This window comes from Leptodactylus fuscus, unplaced genomic scaffold (genome assembly GCF_031893055.1).
Source record: "Leptodactylus fuscus isolate aLepFus1 unplaced genomic scaffold, aLepFus1.hap2 HAP2_SCAFFOLD_120, whole genome shotgun sequence".
NCBI classification, from domain to species: Eukaryota; Metazoa; Chordata; class Amphibia; order Anura; family Leptodactylidae; genus Leptodactylus; species Leptodactylus fuscus.
In genome coordinates, this window is record NW_027440033.1 from 212,785 (window position 1) to 234,810 (window position 22,026).

At 32.3% G+C, this 22,026-nt stretch overlaps 1 protein-coding gene across 1 annotated transcript in view; it reads right to left on the minus strand.

Moving 5' to 3' along the window:
* LOC142186809 (attractin-like protein 1) overlaps nucleotides 1-22,026 on the minus strand; it is a gene marked incomplete at its 5' end in the record, with an annotated part of 174,907 nt that overhangs the window by 123,571 nt on the left and 29,310 nt on the right. The window contains one exon of the mRNA XM_075261373.1: nucleotides 16,382-16,570. Coding sequence (XP_075117474.1) covers nucleotides 16,382-16,570 — 189 coding nt within the window. The remainder of the gene's footprint in view (nucleotides 1-16,381; nucleotides 16,571-22,026) is intronic.

Here is a 22,026-nt window from a genome sequence, read left to right on the forward strand (position 1 = left end):
TTATAGTAGTTATATTCTTGTACATAGGAGTAGTATTATAGTAGTTATATTCTTGTACATAGGAGGTAGTATTATAGTAGTTATATTCTTGTATATAGGAGTAGTATTATAGTAGTTATATTCTTGTACATAGGAGTAGTATTATAGTAGTTATATTCTTGTATATAGGAGTAGTATTATAGTAGTTATATTCTTGTACATAGGAGGTAGTATTATAGTAGTTATATTCTTGTACATAGGAGTAGTATTATAGTAGTTATATACTTGTACATAGGAGTAGTATAATAGTAGTTATATTCTTGTACATAGGAGTAGTATTATAGTAGTTATATTCTTGTACATAGGAGTAGTATTATAGTAGTTATATTCTTGTACATAGGAGGTAGTATTATAGTAGTTATATTCTTGTATATAGGAGTAGTATTATAGTAGTTATATTCTTGTACATAGGAGGTAGTATTCTAGTAGTTATATTCTTGTACATAGGAGTAGTATTATAGTAGTTATATTCTTGTACATAGGAGTAGTATTATAGTAGTTATATTCTTGTACATAGGAGTAGTATTATAGTAGTTATATTCTTGTACATAGGAGGTAGTATTATAGTAGTTATATTCTTGTACATAGGAGCAGTATTATAGTAGTTATATTCTTGTACATAGGAGTAGTATTATAGTAGTTATATTCTTGTACATAGGAGTAGTATTATAGTAGTTATATTCTTGTACATAGGAGGTAGTATTATAGTAGTTATATTCTTGTACATAGGAGCAGTATTATAGTAGTTATATTCTTGTATATAGGAGCAGTATTATAGTAGTTATATTCTTGTACATAGGAGTAGTATTATAGTAGTTATATTCTTGTACATAGGAGGTAGTATTATAGTAGTTATATTCTTGTACATAGTAGCAGTATTATAGTAGTTATACTCTTGTACATAGTAGTATTATAGTAGTTATATTCTTGTACATAGGAGCAGTATTATAGTAGTTATATTCTTGTACATAGGAGTAGTATTATAGTAGTTATATCCTTGTACATAGTAGCAGTATTATAGTAGTTATATTCTTGTACATAGCAGTATTATAGTAGTTATATTCTTGTATATAGGAGCAGTATTATAGTAGTTATATTCTTGTACATAGGAGCAGTATTATAGTAGTTATATTCCTGTACATAGGAGTAGTATTATAGTAGTTATATTCTTGTACATAGGAGTAGTATTATAGTAGTTATATTCTTGTACATAGGAGTAGTATTATAGTAGTTATATTCTTGTACATAGGGAATAGTATTATAGTAGTTATATTCCTGTACATAGGAGTAGTATTATAGTAGTTATATTCTTGTACATAGGAGTGGTATTATAGTAGTTATATTCTTGTACATAGGAGGTAGTATTATAGTAGTTATATTCTTGTACATAGTAGCAGTATTATAGTAGTTATATTCTTGTACATAGGAGCAGTATTATAGTAGTTATATTCTTGTACATAGGAGTAGTATTATAGTAGTTATATTCTTGTACATAGGAGTAGTATTATAGTAGTTATATTCTTGTACATAGGAGGTAGTATTATAGTAGTTATATTCTTGTACATAGGAGGCAGTATTATAGTAGTTATATTCTTGTACATAGGGAATAGTATTATAGTAGTTATATTCTTGTACATAGGAGTAGTATTATAGTAGTTATATTCTTGTACATAGGAGGTAGTATTATAGTAGTTATATTCTTGTACATAGGAGGTAGTATTATAGTAGTTATATTCTTGTACATAGGAGTAGTATTATAGTAGTTATATTCTTGTACATAGGAGGTAGTATTATAGTAGTTATATTCTTGTACATAGGAGGTAGTATTATAGTAGTTATATTCTTGTACATAGGAGTAGTATTATAGTAGTTATATTCTTGTACATAGGGAATAGTATTATAGTAGTTATATTCTTGTACATAGGAGTAGTATTATAGTAGTTATATTCTTGTACATAGGAGCAGTATTATAGTAGTTATATTCTTGTACATAGGAGTAGTATTATAGTAGTTATATTCTTGTATATAGGAGTAGTATTATAGTAGTTATATTCTTGTACATAGGAGGTAGTATTATAGTAGTTATATTCTTGTACATAGGAGTAGTATTATAGTAGTTATATTCTTGTATATAGGAGTAGTATTATAGTAGTTATATTCTTGTATATAGGAGCAGTATTATAGTAGTTATATTCTTGTACATAGGAGCAGTATTATAGTAGTTATATTCCTGTACATAGGAGTAGTATTATAGTAGTTATATTCTTGTACATAGGAGCAGTATTATAGTAGTTATATTCTTGTACATAGGACGTAGTATTATAGTAGTTATATTCTTGTACATAGGACGTAGTATTATAGTAGTTATATTCTTGTACATAGGGAATAGTATTATAGTAGTTATATTCTTGTACATAGGAGTAGTATTATAGTAGTTATATTCTTGTACATAGGAGCAGTATTATAGTAGTTATATTCTTGTACACAGGAGTAGTATTATAGTAGTTATATTCTTGTACATAGGAGCAGTATTATAGTAGTTATATTCATGTACATAGGAGTAGTATTATAGTAGTTATATTCTTGTACATAGGAGCAGTATTATAGTAGTTATATTCTTGTACATAGGAGCAGTATTATAGTAGTTATATTCTTGTATATAGGAGCAGTATTATAGTAGATATATTCTTGTACATAGGAGTAGTATTATAGTAGTTATATTCTTGTACATAGTAGTATTATAGTAGATATATTCTTGTACATAGGAGCAGTATTATAGTAGTTATATTCTTGTACATAGGAGCAGTATTATAGTAGTTATATTCTTGTATATAGGAGGTAGTATTATAGTAGTTATATTCTTGTATATAGGAGGTAGTATTTATAGTAGTTATATTCTTGTATATAGGAGTAGTATTGTAGTTATATTCTTGTACATAGGAGTAGTATTATAGTAGTTATATTCTTGTACATAGGAGCAGTATTATAGTAGTTATATTCTTGTACATAGGAGCAGTATTATAGTAGTTATATTCTTGTATATAGGAGCAGTATTATAGTAGTTATATTCTTGTACATAGGAGTAGTATTATAGTAGTTATATTCTTGTACATAGGAGTAGTATTATAGTAGTTATATTCTTGTACATAGGAGCAGTATTATAGTAGTTATATTCTTGTACATAGGAGCAGTATTATAGTAGTTATATTCTTGTACATAGGAGTAGTATTATAGTAGTTAAATTCTTGTACATAGGAGTAGTATTATAGTAGTTATATTCTTGTACATAGGAGCAGTATTATAGTAGTTATATTCTTGTACATAGGAGCAGTATTATAGTAGTTATATTCTTGTACATAGGAGTAGTATTATAGTAGTTATATTCTTGTACATAGGAGTAGTATTATAGTAGTTATATTCTTGTACATAGGAGTAGTATTATAGTAGTTATATTCTTGTACATAGGAGTAGTATTATAGTATTAAGTAGTATATTCTTGTACATAGGAGTAGTATTATAGTAGTTATATTCTTCTATATAGGAGTAGTATTATAGTAGTTATATTCTTGTACATAGGAGGTAGTATTATAGTAGTTATATTCTTGTACATAGGAGTAGTATTATAGTACTTATATTCTTGTACATAGGAACAGTATTATAGTAGTTATATTCTTGTACATAGGAGTAGTATTATAGTAGTTATATTCTTGTACATAGGAGCAGTATTATAGTAGTTATATTCTTGTACATAGGAGCAGTATTATAGTAGTTATATTCTTGTACATAGGAGCAGTATTATAGTAGTTATATTCTTGTACATAGGAGTAGTATTATAGTAGTTATATTCTTGTACATAGGAGTAGTATTATAGTAGTTATATTCTTGTACATAGGAGTAGTATTATAGTAGTTATATTCTTGTACATAGGAGTAGTATTATAGTAGTTATATTCTTGTACATAGGAGTAGTATTATAGTAGTTATATTCTTCTATATAGGAGTAGTATTATAGTAGTTATATTCTTGTACATAGGAGGTAGTATTATAGTAGTTATATTCTTGTACATAGGAGTAGTATTATAGTACTTATATTCTTGTACATAGGAACAGTATTATAGTAGTTATATTCTTGTACATAGGAGTAGTATTATAGTAGTTATATTCTTGTACATAGGAGCAGTATTATAGTAGTTATATTCTTGTACATAGGAGCAGTATTATAGTAGTTATATTCTTGTACATAGGAGTAGTATAGTAGTTATATTCTTGTACATAGGAGTAGTATTATAGTAGTTATATTTTTGTACATAGTAGTATTATAGTAGTTATATTCTTGTACATAGGAGGTAGTATTATAGTAGTTATATTCTTGTACATAGTAGTATTATAGTAGTTATATTCTTGTACATAGGAGGTAGTATTATAGTAGTTATATTCTTGTACATAGGAGTAGTATTATAGTAGTTATATTCTTGTACATAGGAGCAGCATTATAGTAGTTATATTCATGTACATAGGAGTAGTATTATAGTAGTTATATTCTTGTACATAGGAGTAGTATTATAGTAGTTATATTCTTGTACATAGGAGCAGTATTATAGTAGTTATATTCTTGTATATAGGAGCAGTATTATAGTAGATATATTCTTGTACATAGGAGTAGTATTATAGTAGTTATATTCTTGTACATAGTAGTATTATAGTAGTTATATTCTTGTATATAGGAGCAGTATTATAGTAGATATATTCTTGTACATAGGAGTAGTATTATAGTAGTTATATTCTTGTACATAGTAGCAGTATTATAGTAGTTATATTCTTGTACATAGTAGTATTATAGTAGTTATATTCTTGTACATAGGAGTAGTATTATAGTAGTTATATTCTTGTACATAGGAGTAGTATTATAGTAGTTATATTCTTGTACATAGGAGCAGTATTATAGTAGTTATATTCTTGTATATAGGAGGTAGTATTATAGTAGTTATATTCTTGTATATAGGAGGTAGTATTATAGTAGTTATATTCTTGTATATAGGAGTAGTATTGTAATTATATTCTTGTACATAGGAGTAGTATTATAGTAGTTATATTCTTGTACATAGGAGGTAGTATTATAGTAGTTATATTCTTGTATATAGGAGCAGTATTATAGTAGATATATTCTTGTACATAGGAGTAGTATTATAGTAGTTATATTCTTGTACATAGTAGTATTATAGTAGTTAGTACATAGGAGTAGTATTATAGTAGTTATATTCTTGTACATAGGAGTAGTATTATAGTAGTTATATTCTTGTACATAGGAGTAGTATTATAGTAGTTATATTCTTGTATATAGGAGTAGTATTATAGTAGTTATATTCTTGTACATAGGAGGTAGTATTATAGTAGTTATATTCTTGTACATAGGAGTAGTATTATAGTAGTTATATTCTTGTATATAGGAGTAGTATTATAGTAGTTATATTCTTGTATATAGGAGCAGTATTATAGTAGTTATATTCTTGTACATAGGAGCAGTATTATAGTAGTTATATTCCTGTACATAGGAGTAGTATTATAGTAGTTATATTCTTGTACATAGGAGCAGTATTATAGTAGTTATATTCTTGTACATAGGACGTAGTATTATAGTAGTTATATTCTTGTACATAGGACGTAGTATTATAGTAGTTATATTCTTGTACATAGGGAATAGTATTATAGTAGTTATATTCTTGTACATAGGAGTAGTATTATAGTAGTTATATTCTTGTACATAGGAGCAGTATTATAGTAGTTATATTCTTGTACACAGGAGTAGTATTATAGTAGTTATATTCTTGTACATAGGAGCAGTATTATAGTAGTTATATTCATGTACATAGGAGTAGTATTATAGTAGTTATATTCTTGTACATAGGAGCAGTATTATAGTAGTTATATTCTTGTACATAGGAGCAGTATTATAGTAGTTATATTCTTGTATATAGGAGCAGTATTATAGTAGATATATTCTTGTACATAGGAGTAGTATTATAGTAGTTATATTCTTGTACATAGTAGTATTATAGTAGATATATTCTTGTACATAGGAGCAGTATTATAGTAGTTATATTCTTGTACATAGGAGCAGTATTATAGTAGTTATATTCTTGTATATAGGAGGTAGTATTATAGTAGTTATATTCTTGTATATAGGAGGTAGTATTATAGTAGTTATATTCTTGTATATAGGAGTAGTATTGTAGTTATATTCTTGTACATAGGAGTAGTATTATAGTAGTTATATTCTTGTACATAGGAGCAGTATTATAGTAGTTATATTCTTGTACATAGGAGCAGTATTATAGTAGTTATATTCTTGTATATAGGAGCAGTATTATAGTAGTTATATTCTTGTACATAGGAGTAGTATTATAGTAGTTATATTCTTGTACATAGGAGTAGTATTATAGTAGTTATATTCTTGTACATAGGAGCAGTATTATAGTAGTTATATTCTTGTACATAGGAGCAGTATTATAGTAGTTATATTCTTGTACATAGGAGTAGTATTATAGTAGTTAAATTCTTGTACATAGGAGTAGTATTATAGTAGTTATATTCTTGTACATAGGAGCAGTATTATAGTAGTTATATTCTTGTACATAGGAGCAGTATTATAGTAGTTATATTCTTGTACATAGGAGTAGTATTATAGTAGTTATATTCTTGTACATAGGAGTAGTATTATAGTAGTTATATTCTTGTACATAGGAGTAGTATTATAGTAGTTATATTCTTGTACATAGGAGTAGTATTATAGTAGTTATATTCTTGTACATAGGAGTAGTATTATAGTAGTTATATTCTTCTATATAGGAGTAGTATTATAGTAGTTATATTCTTGTACATAGGAGGTAGTATTATAGTAGTTATATTCTTGTACATAGGAGTAGTATTATAGTACTTATATTCTTGTACATAGGAACAGTATTATAGTAGTTATATTCTTGTACATAGGAGTAGTATTATAGTAGTTATATTCTTGTACATAGGAGTAGTATTATAGTAGTTATATTCTTGTACATAGGAGTAGTATTATAGTAGTTATATTCTTGTACATAGGAGGTAGTATTATAGTAGTTATATTCTTGTACATAGGAGGCAGTATTATAGTAGTTATATTCTTGTACATAGGGAATAGTATTATAGTAGTTATATTCTTGTACATAGGAGTAGTATTATAGTAGTTATATTCTTGTACATAGGAGGTAGTATTATAGTAGTTATATTCTTGTACATAGGAGGTAGTATTATAGTAGTTATATTCTTGTACATAGGAGTAGTATTATAGTAGTTATATTCTTGTACATAGGAGGTAGTATTATAGTAGTTATATTCTTGTACATAGGAGGTAGTATTATAGTAGTTATATTCTTGTACATAGGAGTAGTATTATAGTAGTTATATTCTTGTACATAGGGAATAGTATTATAGTAGTTATATTCTTGTACATAGGAGTAGTATTATAGTAGTTATATTCTTGTACATAGGAGCAGTATTATAGTAGTTATATTCTTGTACATAGGAGTAGTATTATAGTAGTTATATTCTTGTATATAGGAGTAGTATTATAGTAGTTATATTCTTGTACATAGGAGGTAGTATTATAGTAGTTATATTCTTGTACATAGGAGTAGTATTATAGTAGTTATATTCTTGTATATAGGAGTAGTATTATAGTAGTTATATTCTTGTATATAGGAGCAGTATTATAGTAGTTATATTCTTGTACATAGGAGCAGTATTATAGTAGTTATATTCCTGTACATAGGAGTAGTATTATAGTAGTTATATTCTTGTACATAGGAGCAGTATTATAGTAGTTATATTCTTGTACATAGGACGTAGTATTATAGTAGTTATATTCTTGTACATAGGACGTAGTATTATAGTAGTTATATTCTTGTACATAGGGAATAGTATTATAGTAGTTATATTCTTGTACATAGGAGTAGTATTATAGTAGTTATATTCTTGTACATAGGAGCAGTATTATAGTAGTTATATTCTTGTACACAGGAGTAGTATTATAGTAGTTATATTCTTGTACATAGGAGCAGTATTATAGTAGTTATATTCATGTACATAGGAGTAGTATTATAGTAGTTATATTCTTGTACATAGGAGCAGTATTATAGTAGTTATATTCTTGTACATAGGAGCAGTATTATAGTAGTTATATTCTTGTATATAGGAGCAGTATTATAGTAGATATATTCTTGTACATAGGAGTAGTATTATAGTAGTTATATTCTTGTACATAGTAGTATTATAGTAGATATATTCTTGTACATAGGAGCAGTATTATAGTAGTTATATTCTTGTACATAGGAGCAGTATTATAGTAGTTATATTCTTGTATATAGGAGGTAGTATTATAGTAGTTATATTCTTGTATATAGGAGGTAGTATTATAGTAGTTATATTCTTGTATATAGGAGTAGTATTGTAGTTATATTCTTGTACATAGGAGTAGTATTATAGTAGTTATATTCTTGTACATAGGAGCAGTATTATAGTAGTTATATTCTTGTACATAGGAGCAGTATTATAGTAGTTATATTCTTGTATATAGGAGCAGTATTATAGTAGTTATATTCTTGTACATAGGAGTAGTATTATAGTAGTTATATTCTTGTACATAGGAGTAGTATTATAGTAGTTATATTCTTGTACATAGGAGCAGTATTATAGTAGTTATATTCTTGTACATAGGAGCAGTATTATAGTAGTTATATTCTTGTACATAGGAGTAGTATTATAGTAGTTAAATTCTTGTACATAGGAGTAGTATTATAGTAGTTATATTCTTGTACATAGGAGCAGTATTATAGTAGTTATATTCTTGTACATAGGAGCAGTATTATAGTAGTTATATTCTTGTACATAGGAGCAGTATTATAGTAGTTATATTCTTGTACATAGGAGTAGTATTATAGTAGTTATATTCTTGTACATAGGAGTAGTATTATAGTAGTTATATTCTTGTACATAGGAGTAGTATTATAGTAGTTATATTCTTGTACATAGGAGTAGTATTATAGTAGTTATATTCTTCTATATAGGAGTAGTATTATAGTAGTTATATTCTTCTATATAGGAGTAGTATTATAGTAGTTATATTCTTGTACATAGGAGTAGTATTATAGTAGTTATATTCTTGTACATAGGAGCAGCATTATAGTAGTTATATTCATGTACATAGGAGTAGTATTATAGTAGTTATATTCTTGTACATAGGAGTAGTATTATAGTAGTTATATTCTTGTACATAGGAGCAGTATTATAGTAGTTATATTCTTGTATATAGGAGCAGTATTATAGTAGATATATTCTTGTACATAGGAGTAGTATTATAGTAGTTATATTCTTGTACATAGTAGTATTATAGTAGTTATATTCTTGTATATAGGAGCAGTATTATAGTAGATATATTCTTGTACATAGGAGTAGTATTATAGTAGTTATATTCTTGTACATAGTAGCAGTATTATAGTAGTTATATTCTTGTACATAGTAGTATTATAGTAGTTATATTCTTGTACATAGGAGTAGTATTATAGTAGTTATATTCTTGTACATAGGAGTAGTATTATAGTAGTTATATTCTTGTACATAGGAGCAGTATTATAGTAGTTATATTCTTGTATATAGGAGGTAGTATTATAGTAGTTATATTCTTGTATATAGGAGGTAGTATTATAGTAGTTATATTCTTGTATATAGGAGTAGTATTGTAATTATATTCTTGTACATAGGAGTAGTATTATAGTAGTTATATTCTTGTACATAGGAGGTAGTATTATAGTAGTTATATTCTTGTATATAGGAGCAGTATTATAGTAGATATATTCTTGTACATAGGAGTAGTATTATAGTAGTTATATTCTTGTACATAGTAGTATTATAGTAGTTATATTCTTGTACATAGGAGTAGTATTATAGTAGTTATATTCTTGTACATAGGAGTAGTATTATAGTAGTTATATTCTTGTACATAGGAGTAGTATTATAGTAGTTATATTCTTCTATATAGGAGTAGTATTATAGTAGTTATATTCTTGTACATAGGAGGTAGTATTATAGTAGTTATATTCTTGTACATAGGAGTAGTATTATAGTAGTTATATTCTTGTACATAGGAGCAGTATTATAGTAGTTATATTCTTGTACATAGGAGCAGTATTATAGTAGTTATATTCTTGTACATAGGAGTAGTATAGTAGTTATATTCTTGTACATAGGAGTAGTATTATAGTAGTTATATTCTTGTACACAGGAGTAGTATTATAGTAGTTATATTCTTGTACATAGGAGCAGTATTATAGTAGTTATATTCATGTACATAGGAGTAGTATTATAGTAGTTATATTCTTGTACATAGGAGCAGTATTATAGTAGTTATATTCTTGTACATAGGAGCAGTATTATAGTAGTTATATTCTTGTATATAGGAGCAGTATTATAGTAGATATATTCTTGTACATAGGAGTAGTATTATAGTAGTTATATTCTTGTACATAGTAGTATTATAGTAGATATATTCTTGTACATAGGAGCAGTATTATAGTAGTTATATTCTTGTACATAGGAGCAGTATTATAGTAGTTATATTCTTGTATATAGGAGGTAGTATTATAGTAGTTATATTCTTGTATATAGGAGGTAGTATTATAGTAGTTATATTCTTGTATATAGGAGTAGTATTGTAGTTATATTCTTGTACATAGGAGCAGTATTATAGTAGTTATATTCTTGTATATAGGAGCAGTATTATAGTAGTTATATTCTTGTGCATAGTAGTATTATAGTAGTTATATTCTTGTACATAGGAGTAGTATTATAGTAGTTATATTCTTGTACATAGGAGTAGTATTATAGTAGTTATATTCTTGTACATAGGAGCAGTATTATAGTAGTTATATTCTTGTACATAGGAGCAGTATTATAGTAGTTATATTCTTGTACATAGGAGTAGTATTATAGTAGTTAAATTCTTGTACATAGGAGTAGTATTATAGTAGTTATATTCTTGTACATAGGAGCAGTATTATAGTAGTTATATTCTTGTACATAGGAGCAGTATTATAGTAGTTATATTCTTGTACATAGGAGTAGTATTATAGTAGTTATATTCTTGTACATAGGAGTAGTATTATAGTAGTTATATTCTTGTACATAGGAGTAGTATTATAGTAGTTATATTCTTGTACATAGGAGTAGTATTATAGTAGTTATATTCTTGTACATAGGAGTAGTATTATAGTAGTTATATTCTTCTATATAGGAGTAGTATTATAGTAGTTATATTCTTGTACATAGGAGGTAGTATTATAGTAGTTATATTCTTGTACATAGGAGTAGTATTATAGTAGTTATATTCTTGTACATAGGAGTAGTATTATAGTAGTTATATTCTTGTACATAGGAGCAGTATTATAGTAGTTATATTCTTGTACATAGGAGCAGTATTATAGTAGTTATATTCTTGTACATAGGAGTAGTATAGTAGTTATATTCTTGTACATAGGAGTAGTATTATAGTAGTTATATTTTTGTACATAGTAGTATTATAGTAGTTATATTCTTGTACATAGGAGGTAGTATTATAGTAGTTATATTCTTGTACATAGTAGTATTATAGTAGTTATATTCTTGTACATAGGAGGTAGTATTATAGTAGTTATATTCTTGTACATAGGAGTAGTATTATAGTAGTTATATTCTTGTACATAGGAGCAGCATTATAGTAGTTATATTCATGTACATAGGAGTAGTATTATAGTAGTTATATTCTTGTACATAGGAGTAGTATTATAGTAGTTATATTCTTGTACATAGGAGCAGTATTATAGTAGTTATATTCTTGTATATAGGAGCAGTATTATAGTAGATATATTCTTGTACATAGGAGTAGTATTATAGTAGTTATATTCTTGTACATAGTAGTATTATAGTAGTTATATTCTTGTATATAGGAGCAGTATTATAGTAGATATATTCTTGTACATAGGAGTAGTATTATAGTAGTTATATTCTTGTACATAGTAGCAGTATTATAGTAGTTATATTCTTGTACATAGTAGTATTATAGTAGTTATATTCTTGTACATAGGAGTAGTATTATAGTAGTTATATTCTTGTACATAGGAGTAGTATTATAGTAGTTATATTCTTGTACATAGGAGCAGTATTATAGTAGTTATATTCTTGTATATAGGAGGTAGTATTATAGTAGTTATATTCTTGTATATAGGAGGTAGTATTATAGTAGTTATATTCTTGTATATAGGAGTAGTATTGTAATTATATTCTTGTACATAGGAGTAGTATTATAGTAATTATATTCTTGTACATAGGAGGTAGTATTATAGTAGTTATATTCTTGTATATAGGAGCAGTATTATAGTAGATATATTCTTGTACATAGGAGTAGTATTATAGTAGTTATATTCTTGTACATAGTAGTATTATAGTAGTTATATTCTTGTACATAGGAGTAGTATTATAGTAGTTATATTCTTGTACATAGGAGTAGTATTATAGTAGTTATATTCTTGTACATAGGAGTAGTATTATAGTAGTTATATTCTTCTATATAGGAGTAGTATTATAGTAGTTATATTCTTGTACATAGGAGGTAGTATTATAGTAGTTATATTCTTGTACATAGGAGTAGTATTATAGTAGTTATATTCTTGTACATAGGAGCAGTATTATAGTAGTTATATTCTTGTACATAGGAGCAGTATTATAGTAGTTATATTCTTGTACATAGGAGTAGTATAGTAGTTATATTCTTGTACATAGGAGTAGTATTATAGTAGTTATATTCTTGTACACAGGAGTAGTATTATAGTAGTTATATTCTTGTACATAGGAGCAGTATTATAGTAGTTATATTCATGTACATAGGAGTAGTATTATAGTAGTTATATTCTTGTACATAGGAGCAGTATTATAGTAGTTATATTCTTGTACATAGGAGCAGTATTATAGTAGTTATATTCTTGTATATAGGAGCAGTATTATAGTAGATATATTCTTGTACATAGGAGTAGTATTATAGTAGTTATATTCTTGTACATAGTAGTATTATAGTAGATATATTCTTGTACATAGGAGCAGTATTATAGTAGTTATATTCTTGTACATAGGAGCAGTATTATAGTAGTTATATTCTTGTATATAGGAGGTAGTATTATAGTAGTTATATTCTTGTATATAGGAGGTAGTATTATAGTAGTTATATTCTTGTATATAGGAGTAGTATTGTAGTTATATTCTTGTACATAGGAGCAGTATTATAGTAGTTATATTCTTGTATATAGGAGCAGTATTATAGTAGTTATATTCTTGTGCATAGTAGTATTATAGTAGTTATATTCTTGTACATAGGAGTAGTACTATAGTAGTTATATTCTTGTACATAGGAGTAGTATTATAGTAGTTATATTCTTGTACATAGGAGCAGTATTATAGTAGTTATATTCTTGTACATAGGAGCAGTATTATAGTAGTTATATTCTTGTACATAGGAGTAGTATTATAGTAGTTATATTCTTGTACATAGGAGTAGTATTATAGTAGTTATATTCTTGTACATAGGAGCAGTATTATAGTAGTTATATTCTTGTACATAGGAGCAGTATTATAGTAGTTATATTCTTGTACATAGGAGTAGTATTATAGTAGTTATATTCTTGTACATAGGAGTAGTATTATAGTAGTTATATTCTTGTACATAGGAGTAGTATTATAGTAGTTATATTCTTGTACATAGGAGTAGTATTATAGTAGTTATATTCTTCTATATAGGAGTAGTATTATAGTAGTTATATTCTTGTACATAGGAGGTAGTATTATAGTAGTTATATTCTTGTACATAGGAGTAGTATTATAGTACTTATATTCTTGTACATAGGAACAGTATTATAGTAGTTATATTCTTGTACATAGGAGTAGTATTATAGTAGTTATATTCTTGTACATAGGAGCAGTATTATAGTAGTTATATGCTTGTACATAGGAGCAGTATTATAGTAGTTATATTCTTGTACATAGGAGTAGTATAGTAGTTATATTCTTGTACATAGGAGTAGTATTATAGTAGTTATATTCTTGTACATAGTAGTATTATAGTAGTTATATTCTTGTACACAGGAGTAGTATTATAGTAGTTATATTCTTGTACATAGGAGCAGCATTATAGTAGTTATATTCTTGTACATAGGAGCCGTATTATAGTAGTTATATTCTTGTACACAGGAGTAGTATTATAGTAGTTATATTCTTGTATATAGGAGCAGTATTATAGTAGATATATTCTTGTACATAGGAGTAGTATTATAGTAGTTATATTCTTGTACATAGTAGTAGTATTATAGTAGTTATATTCTTGTACATAGTAGTATTATAGTAGTTATATTCTTGTACATAGGAGTAGTATTATAGTAGTTATATTCTTGTACATAGGAGTAGTATTATAGTAGTTATATTCTTGTACATAGGAGCAGTATTATAGTAGTTATATTCTTGTATATAGGAGGTAGTATTATAGTAGTTATATTCTTGTATATAGGAGGTAGTATTATAGTAGTTATATTCTTGTATATAGGAGTAGTATTGTAATTATATTCTTGTACATAGGAGTAGTATTATAGTAGATATATTCTTGTACATAGGAGTAGTATTATAGTAGTTATATTCTTGTACATAGGAGTAGTATTATAGTAGTTATATTCTTGTACATAGGAGCAGTATTATAGTAGTTATATTCTTGTACATAGGAGCAGTATTATAGTAGTTATATTCTTGTATATAGGAGCAGTATTATAGTAGTTATATTCTTGTACATAGGAGTAGTATTATAGTAGTTATATTCTTGTACATAGGAGTAGTATTATAGTAGATATATTCTTGTACATAGGAGTAGTATTATAGTAGTTATATTCTTGTACATAGGAGTAGTATTATAGTAGTTATATTCTTGTACATAGGAGCAGTATTATAGTAGTTATATTCTTGCACACAGGGGGTAATATTATATTAGATTATTTTTCTTCTCATATATTCTCAGTACTGCTGTAGCTGGATTCAATCTATAATGAACATCCCAGTTCAGGCTTATAAACTCACAGCAAGGTCACAGCGACCTCATGGTGGTGTGAGAACAGCTTGTGTGTTCCTCCTCTACGCAACACAACCTGCTCGTGAAACATTAGGTGCTTTATAGGACCAATATTACGGTTATTATTGTTGAATCAGTGCAGCGCTGTCCCCTCCTCCCCCTCCTCACTGGGATGTGACAATGGCACGGGCCACAGCACCAAGGTCTGCTGGGCCGAACGTCTTTAATTTTACAATGCACATAATTACTGTCCATAAAAGCCAGTAAATCTCAATGCCGCATGTAATATTGAATTCTCCACTGAGGAGCGCGGAGTGCAGCGTAATCTCATTACTCTCTGCCGTGCTCTCTCTCTTTCTTTGTTTCTCTGTCCTTAAACTTATGGAAATTGTTTTGTATCTGGACAATGGAAAAAGAAACCCTACAATCTTTCAATGTGCGGCATCTATGCAAAGACGGTCGGACAGCCGGAAAATTCTATTAGGCTTATTTAATAAAAATATACATTTTTTATAAGACATTGCAGAATGAGAAGTGAATTACTCGCCGTATGTCAGAATCATGGTGGCCTCACATTGTGCGAATATATACGCTGCTTGTACAATGGAAAGACCCGGCTATTAACCTGCGTCAGACACGGCGGCTCCGGGTAAGATGAGGTCCAGGGTTATCTGTAAGTACTTGCTGCCTGTCTGCTCTACGCACCTGTCCCCAGGTCTGCAGAAAAATCGTCCCCTCCCCCACCACAGCGCCCCCTCCCACCATCGCCGCCGCCGTTCTCTACCTCAACCATTTTACATAAAGCAGATTATACGTCTTTTTCATTTGCTTCTAATTTCATTTATTTCCTGCCACCAAATGTCAGCCCTGCACTTGCCAGCAGACAGTTTGTTCCCATTTGTTTGCAGCCTCTTTTATATCAATTTCCCATCTGTCTCCAATCACTTCAGTCATGAGTGCGATGGGACTGGCGGTGGACCCGGCCAGTAGCGGGTAATGTAGAGGCTGGCGCTCATGACTTACAGCCCATCTCAGACCTTCAGCGAGGTGTCGTACAAGTAGTGTATAAGTACTGATCCTGAGTTATATCATGTCTTATACTCTAGTCACATCCAAACCTGCACGCTTAATTCCAGTGTATGGCATAGACAGACAGACAGAGCCACATGTCATGGCTACTCACGGGAGCAGGTGTTGGTCTGCCACTCCAGGCACTGTCCATAGGGGAAGGAGATGATGTAGGCGTTGGAGTCCACACATCGCTTGGTGTTGCTGCACCACATGCACTCCATGCCATTACTGGTGCAGTTGGAGCATGAAGTACGCAGGGAACATGGCACCTTACATGGCCGGGCATTCTGGTTGGGACTGACTGCAGAGAGAAGAAGAGAGAGTGTCAGACAGCGCAGGGCTCCCTATACACAGTGCACTCTATACATATATACTCTATATATACACACCATCTTGACTACTGCAATCTCCTCCCTACTGTTATAGATGGATCTGAAGTACAGGTAAAATTGGTATGGACGACTGCCTACACTGGATACCTTGTAACAACCCCGCATCTGTGCGAGCAGGACTAGGCGGATTGGATGCTCCTATACACAGAAGATGGTGCCGGTTATAATCACCATTGACATGCTCAAAATAAGAAGCAGAAAACAACCAATGTGGAGATTATGGGTCCTCAACCGACAGCCCGCCGTGGACATTTTTCCGGCCCGCCACATGTGGCCCGCGCACCATCGCCCGGATCACTCACTAACGGGGAGTCCAATATATGCACTCCATGCATATAATAATGAGGAGCATATAATACTGTGTGGGGGGGAGGGTGGTATACTGAGGAGCATATAATACTGATTGGGGGGGTATACTGAGGAGCATATAATACTGTGTGTGTGGGGGGGTGTATACTGAGGAGCATATAATACTGGGGGGGCGTACTGAGGAGCATATAATACTGTGGGGGGTATACTGAGGAGCATATAATACTGTGTGTGGGGGGGACGTACTGAGGAGCATATAATACTGTGTGTGGGGGGCATACTGAGGAGCATATAATACTGTGGGGGGGGTATACTGAGGAGCATATAATACTGGGGGGGCGTACTGAGGAGCATATAATACTGTGTGTGGGGGGGTATACTGAGGAGCATATAATACTGTGTGTGTGGGGGGCGTACTGAGGAGCATATAATACTGTGGGGGGGTATACTGAGGAGCATATAATACTGGGGGGGCATACTGAGGAGCATATAATACTGTGTGTGTGGGGGGTATACTGAGGAGCATATAATACTGTGGGGGGGTATACTGAGGAGCATATAATACTGGGGGGGCGTACTGAGGAGCATATAATACTGTGTGTGTGGGGGGGTATACTGAGGAGCATATAATACTGTGGGGGGGTATACTGAGGAGCATATAATACTGTGTGTGGGGGGGCGTACTGAGGAGCATATAATACTGTGGGAGGGGGGGAATATACTGAGGAGCATATAATACTGTGTGGGGGGGCGTACTGAGGAGCATATAATACTGTGTGGGGGGGTGTACTGAGGAGCATATAATACTGTGTGTGGGGGGAATATACTGAGGAGCATATAATACTGTGTGTGGGGGGAATATACTGAGGAGCATATAATACTGTGGGGGGGTTACTGAGGAGAATATAATACTGTGTGTGGGGGGGGCGTACTGAGGAGAATATAATATTGTGTGGGAGGGGGTACTGAGGAGAATATAATACTGTGTTGGCGTACTGAGGAGCATATAATACTAGGTGTGAGTGTGGAGGGAAAAACTGAGGAGCATATAATACTGTGTGTGGGGGGCGTACTGAGGAGCATATAATACTGTGGGGGGGGGGTATACTGAGGAGAATATAATACTGTGTGTGTGGGGGGCGTACTGAGGAGAATATAATACTGTGTTGGCGTACTAAGGAGCATATAATACTAGGTGTGAGTGTGGGGGGATATACTGAGGAGCATATAATACTGTGTGTGGGGGCGTACTGAGGAGCATATAATACTGTGGGGGGGTATACTGAGGAGAATATAATACTGTGTGTGTGGGGGGCGTACTGAGGAGAATATAATACTGTGTGTGGGGGGGGTACTGAGGAGAATATAATACTGTGTTGGCGTACTGAGGAGCATATAATACTGTGTGGGGTCATACTGAGGAGCATATAATACTATGTGTGTGGGGGTATACTGAGGAGCATATAATACTGTGGGGGGGGGCGTACTGAGGAGCATATAATACTGTGTGTATGAGAGCATACTGAGGAGCATATAATACTGTGGGGGGGTTACTGAGGAGAATATAATACTGTGGGGGGTATACAGAGAATATAATACTGTGTGTGTGGGGGGCGTACTGAGGAGAATATAATACTGTGGGTGGGTACTGAGGAGAATATAATACTGTGGGTGGGTACTGAGGAGCATATAATACTGTGTGTGGGGGGGTATACTGAGGAGCATATAATACTGTGTGGGGGGTGTACTGAGGAGCATATAATACTGTGTGTGTGTGTGTGTGTGTGTGTGTGTGTGTGTGTGTGTGTGTGTGTGTGTGTGGGCGTACTGAGGAGCATATAATACTGTGTGTGTGTGTGTGTGTGTGTGTACTGAGGAGCATATAATACTGTGTGGGGGACGTGTTATGGAGCATATAATACTGTGGGGATGGGGGCTACTGTGTTGTGTATTTTCTTATTTATTTATTTTTTAACTATATTTTGGCCCTCCAATGGTCTGTGGGATGGTGAACTGGCCCCTGTTTAGAAAGTTTGAGGAGCCCTTGTATAGATAGAAAGAGAGAGCAACGTTGCATCAGTGATAAACATGTATACATAGTGCTGCGCTCATAGTCATCAAGGTAAGAGCAGCTCTCACAGCCAGGAGTCAGCCACATAAGTGTGGACCCCCTGAGGCCTACCCAGCCCCCTCTCCTCCCCCAGCACAATTAGGGGTGAGAGCGCAGCAGACCTCCAGCCTGGATAATTCTCTTATGTACCTTCATATTAGCGAGATATTACTTTATCACAGAGGGCTGGGGGAGGGGTGACCTTCACAAGAGCTCATTTCATTAGCTAATGGCTCCGTAAGAGCGGTGTGTGATCTTCTGGAATCCACAGCACAGTCACTCGGATATCAGGTCACCCGCTGAATTATTATTATTAGTAATAAGATCCTCCGCATCAATTATAGAAGAAAACCACACAATAAATGCACATTAGATGAATATACATAGAAATCCATGTGGGGAGTGCACAGGGGAGTGGGAATAATATTATAAGCTATATATATATATATATATATATATATATATATATATATATATATATATATATATATACATACACACCCTACAGTCAATCACATCTCTTGTGATGTGAGGTACTATATGGGAAGACCACATGGGGGTTAGATATATGGGGCTCTTGGATGTTCCCATTACTTCTGTTGGTTGGTAAAAATATGGGCAGAACTCTACATCATTAGCAACTGGGGGTAGGGAATGAGCCAAATAGTCATGGAAAGAGGTTTCCGTCTTCAGTGTCAGAAAACCCTCTATGGTATGTGAGGCGGCACTGCAGGGATGATGATAGGACGGTGAAAAGACAATAAGAAGGAAATGACGAGGCAAGAAGGGAACAAAGAGTAGACGATAAGATAACGATGATAGGAAGAAGAGAAGATTATGAGAATATAAAGTTCTTGATGTCAGGTGGATCAGAAAATAATGAGATGACGAAAGAATGATAAGAAGTTGAAAAGAAGATGAAATGATGACGATGATGAGAAGAAGATAGTAGGTCAATGAAAATATGGTGAGAGTATCATGAGAAGACAATGAGAGGACGATGGAAGTATGATGAGAGGACGAGGGCAATATGATAAGAGGACGATGGCAATATCATGAGAGGACGATGGCAATATCATGAGAGGACGATGAGAAGACGAGAGGACGATGGAAGTTTGTTGAGAAGACGAGAGGATGATGAGAAAACAATGAGAGAAAAATAAGAGAACAATGAGAAGATGGAGAGGACGATGGAGAGGACGATGGAGAGGACGATGGAGAGGACGATTGAGGTATGATGAGTAGACGATCAGAGGACGATAGAAGATGAGAAGACGTTCAGAAGATGATAGAAGGTGATTGAAAGGACGATGAGAAGACGATGAGAAGACGATGAGAAGACAATGAGAAGACAATGAGAAGACAATGAGAAGACAATGAGAAGACAATGAGAAGACAATGAGAAGACAATGAGAAGACAATGAGAAGACAATGAGAAGACAATGAGAAGACAATGAGAAGACAATGAGAAGACAATGAGAAGACAATGAGAAGACTATGAAAGGATGATGAGAGGACGATGGAAGGATAACGAGAAGACGATGAGAGAACGATAAGAGGATGAAGAGATTGATAAGACAAGACAGGTAACAGGACAGTAAGAGAACAATGAGAGGATGATGAGAAGACTAAGAGAACGCTGAGAGGACAATGAGAAGTTTATGAAAGGCGGATGAGAAGACAATGAGAGGACGATAAGGCGGCGATAAGAGGGTGATGGAAGGATGACGGGAAGTTGATGAGATCAATAAGACAAGACAGGTAACGGGACTATAAGAAAACAATGAGAGGATATTGAGAATGATGATGAGGACGATGAGAAGACAATTAGATGACAATAGACGAGAGAATGATGAAGGGATGATGGGAAGATGAGTGAGGATGAGTAGAAGAGGAGAATAAGATAACTGGACAATGAAAATATAATGAGAGGATGATAAGACAAGAGGACGATATGAGGACAATGAGAAGATGATGAAAGGACCATGAGAGAACGATGGAAGGATGATGAGAAGATGATCAGATAGAACGATAGACAGGTAACGGGGACAATAAGAGGACAATGAGAGGATGAAGAGTTCACAATGAGAAAACAAAGACAGGGTGTTGAGGATGAGGACAATGAGTAGACAATAGACGAAAGAATGGTGAAGGGATGATGGGAAGATGAGTGAGGATCTTCTCCTTTATTCAACCAGAAATCATGTCTGAAGTTTTACTAGGAACACAGAAGGAAGGAACACTATTGGATCCTTACAATATGGCTGCCGGAGGGTCCCCAGTGTGATGGGATGAGCGTTCTACTTTCTTCTTTCTTGCACAATTTCTGAGGTGTCTCTGTTCTTCCTTGAACTCTGCGCTCTTCTCCTTCCCTCCCCCACACACTTGAACTGACAAACGCTTCCCACAGACTAAATCCTTATTTCAAGGCTTTTCTGAGATGATTCCTGTGTGGACCGAGGTCACATTTCTGGCTGTATCTGGAGTTCTGAGGACTGGTCCGGGCCGCTCTCTTCTACTGCTGTGATCACAAACGGTGCAGCGTCTAAAATAGCATCTTTTTTTTTTTTTTTACCTTTCATAAGCCGCTAAAAGTTGTCTGAGATCCGAGTGTGTAATGGACTGGTAGCAGATTTAATAATGCCCAGAGGGACACCGGATATAACAAAAGGTGAGTGACCCCGTAGGAGGCGGGACAAGGAAAAGGGACAAAAAGATCATTTATAACGACGCTGAAGAAGCGAGAGACACAATGCACAAGTGCTCACCACAGCACTCATTATATGCACAGCGCCAAAGATTCTTCCTAGAACATCCAGCACAGCTCTCCAGAGCCCGACACAATGAAACCTGAGCGGGGGAGCGGTGCACAGCAGCAAGAAGGAGCGCAAGACAGCCACCACAGGGTTAAAAACCAGAAACAACTGAAAGGGAGCATTACATGAG